Source organism: Streptopelia decaocto (genome assembly GCF_964273445.1).
Source record: "Streptopelia decaocto genome assembly, chromosome: 1".
NCBI classification, from domain to species: Eukaryota; Metazoa; Chordata; class Aves; order Columbiformes; family Columbidae; genus Streptopelia; species Streptopelia decaocto.
Window position 1 is genome coordinate 880,288 of NC_138663.1, and position 15,230 is coordinate 895,517.

A 15,230-nucleotide genomic window follows, 5' to 3' on the forward strand; every position below is an offset into this window, starting at 1 on the left:
TCTGCCCCGTCCCAGGGCCATGGCCTCGGCAGTCACCGCCACGGCCACCAAATCGTGCCGTGTGCCGCCGGTGAGCGTGGCCGGTTCCCCTTCCCATCGCGTGCTCGCCCTGGCGCCGGTGCAGTCCCGGGCTGCTCGGTGCTGTTTTGTCTGAGGCTGAAGCACATACTCTTTGTCTGGTTAGTGTTTCCCGCTTGCCTGCAGGGGACTTGGGAGCCGGCCCAAGAAAAGAGGAAAGCTGCTGCTTTTCCCAAGGGTCAAACTGTCCGGCCAAAAAATCCCTGGAATTCAAGCAATGGGAGCCTGTCCCGTTGGGAGCCGGAGGGTCCGGGCTGAGCAGGACTGCGCCCAGGCTACAGCAGCTTCCGAAAATCAGGCAGAGCCCGCCCTGGGGGTTTGGGTTGTACATCACACTGCGGTCACCGCTCTGTTCCTTTTTAACAGCTTTTTGGGGGGAGAAGGTTCTCTGGTGTGTGTGGGGAGCAGGAATGTGGAGCTTCTGCCCTTGCGCGCAGTCTGACCGCGTTTCCAAACAAAACATCCCATTTTAGTGGGTGGAAGTTCCTCCAGAGAGAGACGTGGGGTGTGAACGTAGAGCTGCAGCGTCCTCCCCTCGCACAGCCCCGAGCCCCCCACGCTGGAGCAGCGTCTCCAGGCCTTGGGGCACTGGGAGAGCTGGGTGTTACTGCAGGAAACTGAGGCAGGGCCCCGCTTTGGGCTGTGACCAGCGGCTCTCGCGTCCCGGGGTCGCGGGTTGCAGTGCCCGCGGTGGCACCGGCTGAGGGCTGTGCGGCGGGATAGAGATCCCAGCGCAAACCGGTGCCGGTGGGTTGTGCTGGTTTCTGTGCTCCAGGGAGAGCCGGTGGGTTCCCCTTCCCCGCTGGATCCCCCCCCTGCGCTGGTCACAGCGTCGTTTGGGTTGGTCCTCACGTCCCCCTGTCCCACGGTGCCACCGGTCTGCGGGACACAGCGCGGGGTGCCCGGGTCTTCAGGCTGCTCGTGGGTGGTTGTGTCATAGGATGGAATCACAGAACCACAGAGTCGTTTTGGTTGGGAAAGCCCCTCCAGATCATGGAGTCCAACCATAACCCAGCCTGTCCCTGCCCCATGTCCTGAGAACCTCCTGTCCGTCTGTCCAGCCCTCCAGGGATGGTGACTCCAGCACTGCCCTGGGCAGCCTGTTCCAATGCCCCACAGCCCTTTGGGGGAGAAATTGTTCCCACATCCAACCTCAACCTCCCCTGGCGCAACTTGAGGCCGTTTCCTCTGCTCCTGGCGCTTGTTCCTGGGGAGCAGAGCCCGACCCCCCTGGCTCCAAGCTCCTTTCAGGCAGTTCAGAGATCAGAAGGTCTCCCCTCAGCTCCTGTTCTCCAGCTGAGCCCCCAGGTCCCTCAGCCGCTCCATCACATTGTGCTCCAGCCCCTCACCAGCTCCGCTCCCTTCTCTCCACTCGCTCCAGCACCTCAAGGCCTTTCTTGGCGTGAGGGGCCCAGAGCTGCCCCAGGATCCGAGGTCCCCATCCCAGGGGACAGTCTCTCCCCAAGGGTGCAGGGTGAGCATCCTCCCAGCCCGGGGCTGATTTTGGGCAGGGTGGGTGACGAGCTCCCTCTCGCACACACAGATCTTCAGCTCTGCGTGGGGTCCATAGTTTAGTCTGCTTTACCTGTGTCACCCACGGTGTTGCAGGGTGCCACGGTACCATCGGCCGCGGTCGGGCTGCTCCTGGAGGACTCTTGTTCCAGCCAACGTGTGCCCGTCTTTCACGGAGGACGTTTGTCCTTTGTAGAGGATCTGGTTTGGATCGCGGCAGCGGCTGGGGCGCTCAGACACGCGGCTGCCTCCTGCTGCGTGAACACGTGCCTGCTTTGCGTTACTGCTGCAGGACACACGGCTCAGGGAGCAGCGGGTGCTGAAGCGGCTCCGGGCACAGACGGGCAGAGCCGCCGACCCCGGCGGTGTCACCCGATCCCGGTGTCCCCTGCTGTGGTTCGCAGTGACCTGTCCTCTGCGCAGCGCTCCTTTAGGAAGCTGATGGGTGTCCCTGTGTCCATGGCAGAGTGCTGGCTGCTCGGAGCTCCTGTCCGGCCCGTGGGGGGATCGAGGGCTGTGATGGTCCCGCTGGGCCCAGGGCAGGGGGTGACGGAGCCGTGCCTTGGCCTGGGCAGGTGTAACCCCGAGTGGAGGTGCTGGTGTGTCCATGTTTGTGTTGTGCCGTCGTTTCCCTGCGCCCAATTAGCGGTGATGGTGTTAGAGAATCATAGAATCATTTCAGTTGGAAGAGACCCTCAGGATCATCGAGTCCAACCATAACCTCACTCTAGCACTAACCCATGTCCCTGGGAACCTCGTCTAAATGCCCTTTACACCCCTCCAGGGCTGGTGACTCCACACGGCCCTGGGCAGCCTGTTCCAGTGCCTGTCGATGTCCTCACGGGTTCTCTGCTGGAGGAGCAGCCCTGGGGATCCGCAGTTCATGGCTCATTCACTGTGTGCGGGGCTGGGGACACAGGACAGAGAGGAGATCAAGCTGCTGGAGGGTGGCCGGGGAGGCCACGAAGTCAGTGAAGGTTTGGAGTGAAGCCGTGTGAGCAGCGGCTGCAGTCCCTGGGTGTGCTCAGCTGAGCAGAGCAGACTGAGCGCAGAGCTCATGGGCTGCAGGTTCCTCAGCAGGAGCAGGAGGGGCAGGGTGAGCTCTGCTCTGTGACAGTGACAGAGCCTGGGGAACGGCAGCAGATGTGCTGGGGAGGGTCAGTGGGACATGGGGAAAAGGTTCTTCCCCAGAGGGGCTGGACACTGACCAGGCTCCCAGGGAGGGGTCACGGCCCAACCTGACAGTGTTCAAGAAGAGACCGGACACCGTCCTCAGACACACGGGGTGACCTGTGGGGTGTCCTGTGCAGGGACAGGAGCTGGAACTGATGATCCTGTGGGTCCTTCAGCCCAGGACGTCCTGTGGTTCTGTGATTCTACCAGCCACATGCAGACACTGAGGAAATAGAGAAAAATCCCTTGAGGCTTCGAAACCCAGGGACAGTCCTTGGGCCGCATGGCTGGAATTACCCACCAGCCCAGGGAGGGTGTTTGGAAAGTCCCCAGAAACCCGTCCAACCGTGTTCGGAGCTGCCTGAAGCGCGTGTTGGTGCAGCCAGGGCCGGTGTTTCGCAGGGCGCAGTGTCACCATCGGGGCCGCGTCTGTGTCCTGTCACCTGTCACCTGTCCTGCTGTCCCCGCACAGAGGAGGGGAAGGGCTTCCCGGTTCCCCCTCCGCAGGGGCCGGGAGCCTGGTGGTTTAACCCCCGCTGGCAGCTGAGCCCCACGCAGCCGCTCGCCCACCGCCCACGGTGGGAGGGGGGAGAACTGGAAGGGTAAAAGTGAGAAACTCGTGGGTTGAGATGAAGACAGCGTAGTAAGTAAAGCAGAAGCTGCACACGCAAGCAAAGCCGAATGAGGAATCGATCCCCTGCCTCCCGTGGCGGGCGGGTGTTCAGCGTCCCCAGGACACAGGGACGCGCCACGGGTGACGGTGACTTGGGAAGACAGACACCGTCACTCGAACGTCCCCTTCCCGCTCCTTCCCCAGACCCACACTGAGCTGACGTCAGAGGGGTGGGTGTCCCTGGGTCGGCTGTCCCAGCGCGTCCCCTCCCAGCTCCTTGTGCCCCTGGCGCAACGTGAGGACCTGAAAAGTCCTTGACTGCTCCGCAACAACTAAATCAACGTGTTATCAACATCCTTCTCAATAGAAATCCAAACGCAGCACTCACTGTACTGAGAAGAAAATGAACATTATCCCAGCCAAAAGCAGAGCAGAGCCTCTGGCTGGCGCTCCCCCCACGCCCCGGGAGCCGCGGGTGCCGGGGAGGGCGCCCGGCGCCGTTTCCTCAGCCCTCCAGAGGTGAAGCGCTGCCACCCTGAGCTCCCGTCCCCACAGCCGGTTCCGGGCTCCGTCGGTACCCGTGATCTGTGTTCTCGTTGTCCAGCCACCGAAGCCGCGGCCCCACGGCGATGCGGGGGCTGCGGGGCGGCTCAGCGCCCTGACCGCCATCCCCACCGTCTCTTGCAGTTCTGCCAGCCCAGCGGCTGGCAGCTCTTCACCGAGAGGAACCCCCCCACCTTCTTCGTGGCCGTGCTGACCGACATCAACTCGGAGCGGCATTACTGCGCCTGCTTCACCTTCTGGGAGGCCGTGGAGAGCGCGCAGGTACCGCGCCGGGCGGGCTGGGAGCGGCGCTGGGCTGCCCTTGGCGTTGGCCGGTGGTTCCTGCTCTCACCCCGGCCCCCGCGTCAGAGCTTTGGGAGAGGGAGGATCAGCCTGTTTGTGACCCCGGGACCTGGCTGACGTGTGTCTCCCCAGCCCCAGAGCCACCCCAGGAATGGCGAGGAGGAGGAAGAGGAGCCGTCGTCTCCCGTTCAACCCGCGCAGCTCTTTGCCCCCAAGAGCCTGGTGCTGGTGTCGCGGCTGGACCACGCCGAGGTGTTCCGGGTGAGTGTGGAACGCGCTGGGGCTGGGGGAGCGGGGAGAGCAACACGAGTGAGGATTTTCCGGTTCTGGGAGCGACCAGGAGCCGTGTAGTGGCTGCCAGGAGCAGGAGCCGCCTGCACAGCACCCGTGGGAGATCGCCCAGCCCCATCCCCACCCACCCCGAGCCGGGTCAGCGCTGCGCGGTGAACCCGAGCGGCAAACGGGGCCGCGGCAGCTGGGGCCTCGACCCGGTTTTGTTCACGGCAAACCTGTGAAGCACAGCCCGTTCCTGCCGGAGCGTTTATCTTGGCCATCTCTGTTTCTTTACACGCGCTGCATTATGTGGCTGTAGAAGGTGTGTGAGGGCGCGGGCTGCGAGCTGGCGTCCTTACAAACGGCCTCGGTGCGCATTGTGTCCGCGGGGGACGCGTGGGCACCCCCAGCTGCGCCCCTGGTCCCGGGCAGGGCCGGGGGCTCTCCTGCGCGTGCCCGGGCGCTGGGCTCGCAGCGTTCTCCAGCGGGCCAGCCCGTGTCCTTCCTTTTCCCCTCCCATGGTAACAACATCGCCTCTGGTCTTCCTTCTGTTCCTGAACCTCATGCTCGCAGCCAGCTCAGTGAATGGGAGCACATGTTGTTCCCTCAGGGCGTTGAGCCGCAGCGGGCTCCAGGCATTAATAACTGTCAGGGTGGAAATGTCACTATATCACTCTGTTCTCTGGCCTGGAGCCGCTTCAGACAGCAGAATCTTGGGGCCTCGCGGACTCACACCCCAAAGCAGGTCACCGAGGCTGGAGGCGGCTCTGGAGGCGGCTCTGGAGGTACCTGGTCCAGCCCTGCTCGAGCAGGGTGTCCACTTGGGCTTTGAGTCATTTCCGAGGATGGCGGCTGCACAGCTCATGGGGAACCGGTGCCGGTGTTCAACCACCCTCCCAGGAGGAAAGCCGGGGTGTTCTGGGGGAAAGCTGCCCGAGGTGGGGTCAAGCTGTGTGTCTGGCGTTACAGAGGTGGCTTTTAACAGCACAGGTGCACGTGAGTAGAAATGAGCCTGGATCACCAACACGTTTCCCTCGTTGCAAACAGTTGACCGTGTAGTTGTCCTCATGTCTGGGATGGCCTTCATGGAGCTGGAATGCTCTAAAGCGCCGGAGCTGCTCGTTCTCCCACGCAGAGCGAGGTCGGCCGGGCCACAGCGGCTGCCGCTCTCCTGCCGTCCTGGGGACAGCAGGGTGACACGAGCCAGCGCTGTGCCCGCTGGCCAGTGGTACCTGGGCTGTGAGGAAGAGTGTGGGCAGCAGGTCAGGGGGGTTGTTCCTCCCCTGCTGCTCTGCCCTGGGAGGCCCCATCTGCAGAACTGGGCCCAGTGCTGGGCTCCCCAGTTCCAGAAGGACGAGGAGTCACTGCAGAGAGTCCAGGCAGGGACGGCTCATCCTCCCTGGCTGGTTCGTTAGGAGGCCCCGTCACGTTGCATTGCGCACTTGGCTGCCTGATTTCAGTGCTCGGTTGCTTGAATGATTCACCTCAGTAATTTCTGAGGAACAGACGAGCGACAAGAGCTCTACAGGCCTGTTGATCCGGGCCATTTCTCCCTTAGCTGTGACACAAACCCCAGAATGTCACCGCGTATCCCCAGGAGGTCTCTGAGGATGGAGCTTCTCTTCCTTTCTCCGTTCTCCTTCTCCGTTCTCATTCTCCTTCTCCGTTCTCCTTCTCCGTTCTCCTTCTCCGTTCTCCTTCTCCGTTCTCCTCCATTCTCCTTCTCCGTTCTCCGTTCTTCTCCGTTCTCCTTCTCCGTTCTCCGTTCTTCTCCGTTCTCCCTTCTCCATTCTCCCTTCTCCTTCTCCCTTCTCCTTCTCCTTCTCCTTTCTCTTTCTCTTTCTCTTTCTCCTTCTCCTTCTTCTCCCTTCTCCTTCTCCCTTCTCCTTCTCCCTTCTCCTTCTCCTTCTCCCTTCTCCTTCTCCTTCTCCTTCTCCTTCTCCTTCTCCCTTCTCCTTCTCCCTTCTCCTTCTCCCTTCTCCTTCTCCCTTCTCCTTCTCCCTTCTCCTTCTCCCTTCTCCTTCTCCCTTCTCCTTCTCCTTCTCCTTCTCCTTCTCCTTCTCCTTCTCCTTCTCCTTCTCCTTCTCCTTCTCCTTCTCCTTCTCCATGACCTTCTACCCCACTCTGTTACTCCAGTGAGCAGGAGCTGCCCGGCCCGTTCTCTCCAAAGCCTCTGTGCTGGAGCTGGTCTTGCTTCCCAAACAGAGCAGAATGGGCTGGTTGAGTTGGAAGGGCCCTACACTGACCGCCCGGCTCGTTAACCAGCAGTTAAGGGTGTTGCGACGGGCGCTGTCCGAGCTGAGCGGGGCCCGGCCTCGCTGGAGCCCTGGGCTCCTTCCCATCCCTCGCGGGGGGTTTTGGGGAGACTGGATGGGAACATGCAGGGAGCGCGGTGCTCAGGGGTGCGGGGAAGCCCAGCTGCTCTCAGGCACCTCTGCCCGGGAGGTTTGAACCCCCTGGTGCTCCTGCTCAGCGCTGGCCCAGGGGCACATTCGGGATGGCGCTGGTGGGCTCGGTGCTGCTGGCTGGCGGCAAACTGAGCACTTGCTGATTATCCTCTGCTGCTGGTGAGGAGTCTCCGTGGCAGGTTGGGGGGAAGACCTTGAGCGCTGGAACCAAGAGCAGGGCAAGCGCAGAGTCCTGCATCTGGGCAGGAACAAGCCCAGGTTCCAGTGTAAGTTGGGGAATGACCTGTTAGAGAGCAGCGCAGGGGAAAGGGAGCTGGGGGTCCTGGGGACAGCAGGGTGACCATGAGCCAGCACTGGGCCCTTGTGGCCAGGAAGCCAATGGGACCTGGGGTGGGTTAGAAGGGGGTGGTCAGTAGGTCAGAGAGGTTCTCCTGCCCCTCTGCTCTGCCCTGGGGAGACCACACCTGGAATCTTGTGTCCAGTTGTGGTCCCTCAGTTCCAGCAGGACAGGGAACTGCTGGAGAGAGTCCAGCGCAGCCACCAAGATGCTGGAGGGAGTGGAGCATCTCCCGTGGGAGGAAAGGCTGAGGGAGCTGGGGCTCTGGAGCTGGACAAGAGGACACTGAGGGGGGACTCATTCCTGGGGATCAATATGGAAAGGGGGAGTGTCAGGAGGCTGGAGCCAGGCTCTTCTGGTGACAACCAGGGACAGGACAAGGGGCAATGGGTGCAAACTGGAACACAGGAGGTTCCACTTGACTATGAGAAGCAACTTGTTGGGGTGAGGGTGGCAGAGCCTGGCCCAGGCTGCCCAGGGGGTTGTGGAGTCTCCTTCTGTGCAGACATTCCAACCCCCTGGACACCTTCCTGTGTAACCTCAGCTGGGTGTTCCTGCTCCATGGGGGGATTGCACTGGATGAGCTTTCCAGGGCCCTTCAACCCCTGACATGGTGTTTCTGTGCAGAGGTGGCTGTCACAGCCTGGTGACAAGCCCTGGGAGCCACTCGTGCAGTGGGGCTCCCCAGCTGCACCCCGGTGCTCAGCTGCGCTCTGCTTCCCTCTCCAGAACAGCCTGGGCTTGATCTACACCATCTACGTGGACGGCCTGAGCGTGTCCCTGGAGAACGTCATTGGGAACCTGCTGACGTGCACCATCCCCATCACCGGCGGAGCGCAGGTGGGTGCCCGGCCCTTCCCCGCCCCCGCTGCTGCTGCCCCCGAGCCGGGTGTTCGCTGGGCTCTGTCTGGTTCTGCTGCGCTGGGGGAGCTGGGCAGGGCGGTTTGGCCGCGGGCAGAGCCCGGCTCAGCGCGGCGCTGCCGGAGGAGCCGTGGGCAGAGCCCGGCTCAGCGCGGTGCTGCCGGAGGAGCCGCGGGCAGAGCCCGGCTCACCGCGGCGCTGCCGGAGGAGCCGCCGCAGGGCACGGCTGCCTGGCTGTGTGGGCAGCGCCTTCCCGAGCGCTTAAGAGTAGAATCAACAGACCTCTTCTGTGCTTTGGAGCCGCTCAGCTCCAGATCAGCTGAGATCGTGCTGCTTTGCTTCGCTGTGCTTGCCGTGACCGGCAGCTTGGTCTGGGCCCTCGTCCCCTCCAGGAGGGAGCGTGGGGTGATTTGACCAGCAGCTGCTTTACGCAGTCACCAGTGGGTCTGTGCAAACAATCGCCACGGTCTCTGGTCACTCGTGCACCGGGGAGGTCCCGCTGCTCCGCTCAGGCCTGTCCCATTGCCCGGGAGCTGCTCAGGAGTGGTCACGGGCCACTTGTGAGAGCGGGGACGGGTCAGCTCTGGGGACACGGGCCAGGCCAGGCCGGCGTTTGCTGGCTGAGCAGCCTGGAGCTCTGTCTCACAGCCCTGCCCGGTGTCTGGCGTGGCCTCCGTCTCCCATCGATGGGGCTTGAGGAGCAGCAGGGCTGGGTCTGTCAGAGAGCCCTCCCGCTGTCCCTCGGAGCCGTGGGTGCCTCCAGCCGGGCCCCGTCCCCTCCTGTGGCCGCAGATGGGTGAGGATGGGCTGGCGGAGCTGGCTGGGACATGGCAGGAGCGGAGAGAGCCCAGCTGGGGCTGGGGCAGGAGGCAGCGAAACGTCCTGGAGCTCTTCTGCTGCACTAGCGCCTGGAACACAGCCATGGGTGGGCGCTTGTCTCCTCCAGTGGCTTCCCCTTCAGCTGAGCTCCGCTTCCCTCGCCGAAACATACCATCTCCTTCTCTCGGCCAAGTGGAGGATCCTTTGCAGGGCCGGGCAGCAGCACAGGTCCCTGCAGACGGAGGTTTCTGCCCCCACCGCAGCCGTGACCCTGCGGGAAGGTGCTGCCCTGAGCCCGTGTCTCTGCGCAGGCTGCTCGCGGGCTCTTTCTGCCCCTTGGGCTGCGTCATGGGCGTCAGAGGGAAAAGAAGAAATCGTTGTCCCAGAGAGGTGGTGGCTGAACCATCCCTGAGACATCCCAGGCCAGGCTGGACGGGGCTCTGAGCACCCTGAGCTGGTGCAGATGTCCCTGCTCATTGCTCATAATGGTTCCTTCCCACCCAAACCCTCCTGTGACTCTGTGAGAGGTTTGGTGCTTCCCCTGATAACCCAGAGCGACCCACAGCGCTCCCGGTGTTTGCAGGACGGGACGGTGCCATCACCTCCCGTCCTCTGGCGCAGAGATCGGGTGCTGCCGCACCCAGGGCTGTGGCTCCGGGCCGGGTGTCCCGGGCGAGCGCACGAGTGTCCCCGCGGATCTCCGGGCCTGTCCCACTGCAGCTGGTCCCTCTGCGGGGGACACGTCCGCAGCAGACGGGCCAGGAGAGGCTGTTGGCAGCAGGTTGGCCTGGAGCCGCTGGGCCTCACCAACAGCGCTTTGGGGCACAGTCGTTGGTCACCTCCCGGTTGTGGCAGGGTGGCTCTGTGTGTGGGAACAAGCAGCGTGCTCCAGGGAGGACAGTTTGGTGGCACTTCCCTCGCCATGCTCTCCCTGTTCTCCCGCTGTGTCCCATCGCTCTTTCCCAGTGTCGTAGCTCTTGCTCCTGCCTCGTGTATGTGTGTGTGTGCATTTCTCCTCCCCGCGGTGCCGGTCCCTGCTTGTCGCTGGCCTCAGCCCGTGTTGTCGCTCCCGCTGTCCCCCTGTCCCTGTGTGTCTCTAACTGACTGTGCTATCTCTGTCTGTCTCTATCTCAGCCTGACGCGGAGGACGAAGCAGCGGTACGCACACCTTTTCTTTCATTGGGTCTCTCTCCTCGTTAGCCGCTGTGCTTTTATTGTCCCCAAAGGTGGCACGAGGGGCAGCGGCGGGGCCCGGGCACGGCTGCTCAGGGGCACCCCGGGGTGTCCGTGTGTCTGCGTGTGGCACAGGGGCAGTGGGGACGTGTCCCCGGGCCTGGGCAGGGTGGGATCCCGCAGCGCAGCCACCCAGCTCTGCGCTCTGCGTCCCCACGAGCGCTGCCCCGGGGCTGTGACAGCACGGTGGCCCCTGCGGGGACGACTGCTCAGGGTGTCCCTTCTGCCGTGCAGGGTGGTGCATTGAGGAGCAGGTTTCTGCTGGTTACAGGGGCCTCGGCTCTTGGGCTGCGGGGGCTGAGCGGGGAGGGGGGTTACGGTGAAACCTGCGATTGCAGAGGAGTCGTCCAGGGAGGGACACGGAGATGCTGAGGGGTCCGGAGCATCTTTGTGCCGAGGAAAGGCTGAGAGAGCTGGGGCTGCTGAGGGCAGAAGAGAAGCTGAGAGGGATGTGATCAATGATCAATATGTCAGGGTGGTGTCAGATGGAGCAGACTCTGTTCAGTGGTGCCCAAGGCCAGGGTGAGGGGCACCGGGCACACACTGAAACACAGGAGGCTCCATGTGAACACGAGCAGACACTCGTTTGCTGGGAGGTGCCAGAGCCTGGCCCAGGCTGCCCAGAGCGGGTGTGGAGTCTCCTCTGAGCCATTCCAGCCCTGGGATCCTGTGTGATCTGCTCTGGGACCCTGCGGGAGCAGGGGGGGCTGGGCCCTGCAGAGCTCCCGCAGCACTGACAGCCGGGGGGCTGGGAGGGTTTTCCCTAGAGATGTGCAGAAAGAGGAGAAGAGGGGCAGTGATCAGGTCGTTCCAGCCTCTGCAGCCTGGAGACACTGGGGACATCCAGGCTTCCCTGTGCCACTGGGCATGAGCTTAGAACTGAGAAAATATTGTATTGGAGAAGAAGCAACGAGACTGTGCCCGGTGTGTCTGTCCCAGGAGCCGTCAGGGCCCATGCACGGTGCCTGGACCACGGGAGCTGCTGCAGCGCCGGGGCTGCTCCTTTAGCGGCACAGGGGGCAGCTCCCCCCGGCTGTGGGGTCCTGGGGAACCTCATGTGCCACGTTACAGTGCTGGGGGCTTGTGCCACCTGGGCGCAGTTCTGGGCCCCTCACGCCGAGAAAGGCCTTGAGGTGCTGGAGCGAGTGGAGAGAAGGGAACGGAGCTGGTGAGGGGCTGGAGCACAATGTGATGGAGCGGCTGAGGGACCTGGGGGTTCAGCTGGAGAACAGGAGCTGAGGGGAGACCTTCTGATCTCTGAACTGCCTGAAAGGAGCTTGGAGCCAGGGGGGTCGGGCTCTGCTCCCCAGGAACAAGCGCCAGGAGCAGAGGAAACGGCCTCAAGTTGCGCCAGGGGAGGTTGAGGTTGGATGTGGGAACAATTTCTTCCCCAAAGGGCTGTGGGGCATTGGAACAGGCTGCCCAGGGCAGTGCTGGAGTCACCATCCCTGGAGGGCTGGACAGACGGACATGAGGTTCTCAGGACATGGGGCAGGGACAGGGTGGGTTATGGTTGGACTCGATGGTCTTGAGGGGCTTTTCCAACCAACATGGTTCTGTGATTCTGTCAGCTGTCAAGGAGCTGCCTGTGCTGGCCGGGACCACCATTTGTTTGATCAGGTCTCATTCCTGCCCTCAGGCCCCGGCCCCAGCCGAGCACACGACGGGTGTTGCTGCAGGCTGCTCTCACTCCTCGTGCTGCAGCAGCCGAGCTGCTGTGCCGTGGCCGGGTACCAGCGGCTGCCGTGATGGGTACAAGGGTTGTGCCGAGGACATGGTCACCCTGCCCCTGTGTACTGGGGGCACTGGGGGTGCCACTGGCTCGGCGAGGTGACTGCCTTCCCCTGGGTGCTTGTGCTGAGCCCTCGCTCGTGCAGGCACCCAGCGACCGGGTGTGTGTTCTCTTGCAGAGGACGATCTCTCTGGGAGCCGGGGACAGGCAGGTGATCCAGACCCCCATCAACGACTCGCTCCCCGTCAGCAGCTGCAGCGTGGCCCTGCTCTTCCGCCAGCTCGGTGAGACTCAGCCCCGCGCCCCCTCCTCACCGGGGCCGCTGCCCGAGCCAGCTGCACGTTCCCTGCACGCCGCCTCCCAGCTCCGGGCTCTGCTCCAGCCCCCCGGCCCCGCTTTGCCTTCCCCAGGAGGGCAGGAGATGGGCAGCTCTGCCCACCCGGGCACAGGGATGTGGGCACTTCTCACAGGGAGCAGCCTGGGGGGTGGGAGGGGGTGCCTGGAGGGAGATTCAGGCCAGACATGAGGAGGAATTGTTGTCCCTGAGGGTGGTGAGAGCCTGGCCCAGGTTCCCAGAGAGGTGGTGGCTGAACCATCCCTGAGACATCCCAGGCCAGGCTGGACGGGCTCTGAGCACCCTGAGCTGCTGAAGATGTCCCTGCCCATGGCAGGGGGACTGGGGGGCTGGGGAGGTCCCTTCAACACAAACCATCTGTGATTCTATGAGGTGCTGCCCTTGCCCTTGTGCCTCCGACCGAAGGACACCTGTGCTCAGCCGAACTGCTGACACCTCTCTGAAAGGGGGTTTCTTGGGAAGCACATACCTGGGTGACCCCAAAGTGGCTCTTTGGGGGATGTTGAGCTCCTCGGTTGTGCAGAACGTGTGGGTGGGGAGTGGGATCCAGCCTGGGGGGTAATTCGTGGCTTTTGGTGGGGGTGTGGAGGGGAACCCCCATTTCTGAGCACTCTCTCCCCCTCTCCCAGGCATCACCAATGTGCTGTATCTGTTCTGTGCGGCGCTCACCGAGCACAAGATCCTGTTCCTCTCCAGCAGTTACCAGCGGCTCACTGACGCCTGCCGGGCTCTCCTGGCGCTGATGTTCCCCCTCAAGTACAGGTGAGGGAACCCCATGGCTCCCCGAGTCCCCCAGCCCCCGACAGCAGCCTGGAGCTGCTCACTGAGCCCGTCCTGCCCGTCCTGCCTGTCCTGCCTGCCCCTTGTCCCGTGCCCTCACTGCCTCCTGGTTTCGCAGCTGTGTTCCTGGTAATGAGCTGTGGTTTTGGTGCTACTGGCAAAGGTGCAGGTGGATGAATGCCCGCAGGCCTTGGTGGTGCTAAAATCTCTTCTCCTGAAGCCTTTGATGTGCACAGCAACGTAATTCCAGAGTGTCCCCAGCAGCTGAGGGCTGTGAACCTTCCGCCCCCGCCTCCCTCCTCCCCAGGGCAAAGCCGGCTCTGGCGCTTGGAGCAGGGAGTGAGGCCTTAGCAGTGGCTGTGGCTCTGGGAGCCACCGGCACACACAGTTTCTAGCCACAGTGGCCCTTGGCAGAGGGACACAAGCCCGTCAGGCTATGGCACATGGTCTGATGGTGTATGGGGGAGATGCCAGAGGTGCTTCTCTATCCAGAATCCATCCCCTTTCCCTTCTCTCAGCTGCGCTGCAGCCTGTGCAGAGCACAGAGCCTCGGTGCACCATATGTGCCGGCATCTCCCCATCCCAGGCTGGGTACACCGTGTCTGCCGGCATCTCCCCATCCCAGCCCCGGTGCACCGTGTCTGCCGGCATCTCCCCATCCCAGGCTGGGTGCACCGTGTCTGCGGCATCTCCCCATCCCAGCCCCGGTGCACCGTGTCTGCCGGCATCTCCCCATCCCAGGCTGGGTGCACCATATGTGCCGGCATCTCCCCATCCCAGCCCGGTGCACCGTGTCTGCCGGCATCTCCCCATCCCAGCCCGGTGCACCGTGTCTGCCGGCATCTCCCCATCCCAGGCTGGGTGCACCGTGTCTGCGGCATCTCCCCATCCCAGCCTGGTGCACCGTGTCTGTGGCATCTCCCCATCCCAGCCTGGTGCACCGTGTCTGCGGCATCTCCCCATCCCAGCCCGGTGCACCGTGTCTGCGGCATCTCCCCATCCCAGCCCAGTGCACCGTGTCTGCCGGCATCTCCCCATCCCAGCCCGGTGCACCGTGTCTGCTGGCATCTCCCCATCCCAGGCTGGGTGCACCGTGTCTGCCGGCATCTCCCCATCCCAGCCCAGTGCACCGTGTCTGCCGGCATCTCCCCATCCCAGCCCGGTGCACCGTGTCTGCTGGCATCTCCCCATCCCAGGCTGGGTGCACCGTGTCTGCCGGCATCTCCCCATCCCAGCCCAGTGCACCGTGTCTGCTGGCATCTCCCCATCCCAGCCCGGTGCACCGTGTCTGCCGGCATCTCCCCATCCCAGCCCAGTGCACCGTGTCTGCCGGCATCTCCCCATCCCAGCCCAGTGCACCGTGTCTGCCGGCATCTCCCCATCCCAGGCTGGGTGCACCGTGTCTGCCGGCATCTCCCCATCCCAGGCTGGGTGCACCGTGTCTGCCGGCATCTCCCCATCCCAGCCTGGTGCACCGTGTCTGCCGGCATCTCCCCATCCCAGCCCGGTGCACCGTGTCTGCCGGCGTCTCCCCATCCCAGCCTGGTGCACCGTGTCTGCGGCATCTCCCCATCCCAGCCTGGTGCACCGTGTCCCCCAGCAGCCCTGCGTCCCACCCTGGGCACAGAGTCCCACTGAACGGGATGCTGGACGCTGGGAGCGTTCCAGCAAGTGATGCTGTGAATTCTGCCCACCCTGGAAAGGGACACACACGTACAGGGTTTTTGTTGGGGGCTGGTGGTGGCCAAGCCACCGTGGTGACTCCCGTGGGGCCCCGTCACCCCACTCGCCGCAGTCTCAGGGACCCGGGGACGCTGTGAGTAGCTGGGCCGGGAGGGGACACTGGTCACAGCCTGGCTGTTACTGGGGCTGTGTGCACATCTGAGTGGGACGGCAGGGATAGACGGGCCTTGTTACTGCTGGATCCTGTTGCGCTGTTTCCACGTGGCCTTCCCAACCCCCGGGCTGCAGAAAGGCTGTTTGTATTCTGCAGAAAGCTTTTTTTGGAGTTAAATGGCTCTGCTGGGAACCCTTCCCTCAGTCAGGCTCGGATTATAGCTCCAGGGCCAGAAAGTTCTCACAGTCCCTGTCCACGAGCGCTCAGAAAGTGTGCAGAGCTGCAGGACATGTGCCGTGAGAGGGGCTGAGGGGGCCCGGGGGGCGTCCGGGGACAGTCCCCCCGCCGCGGGACGGGGCTCGGCCGCCTGCAG

General features: G+C 63.5%; 1 protein-coding gene across 4 annotated transcripts in view; it reads left to right on the forward strand.

Annotated features, from left to right (window-relative positions):
* SBF1 (SET binding factor 1) overlaps positions 1-15,230 on the forward strand; it is an 85,339-nt gene that overhangs the window by 43,014 nt on the left and 27,095 nt on the right. For all 4 annotated transcript variants that reach the window (XM_082076201.1, XM_082076202.1, XM_082076203.1 and 1 more), the window contains exons 3-7: positions 4,064-4,201; positions 4,355-4,483; positions 7,970-8,080; positions 12,064-12,169; positions 12,870-13,002. In XM_082076201.1, the coding sequence (XP_081932327.1) occupies positions 4,064-4,201; positions 4,355-4,483; positions 7,970-8,080; positions 12,064-12,169; positions 12,870-13,002 (617 nt within the window). The remainder of the gene's footprint in view (positions 1-4,063; positions 4,202-4,354; positions 4,484-7,969; positions 8,081-12,063; positions 12,170-12,869; positions 13,003-15,230) is intronic.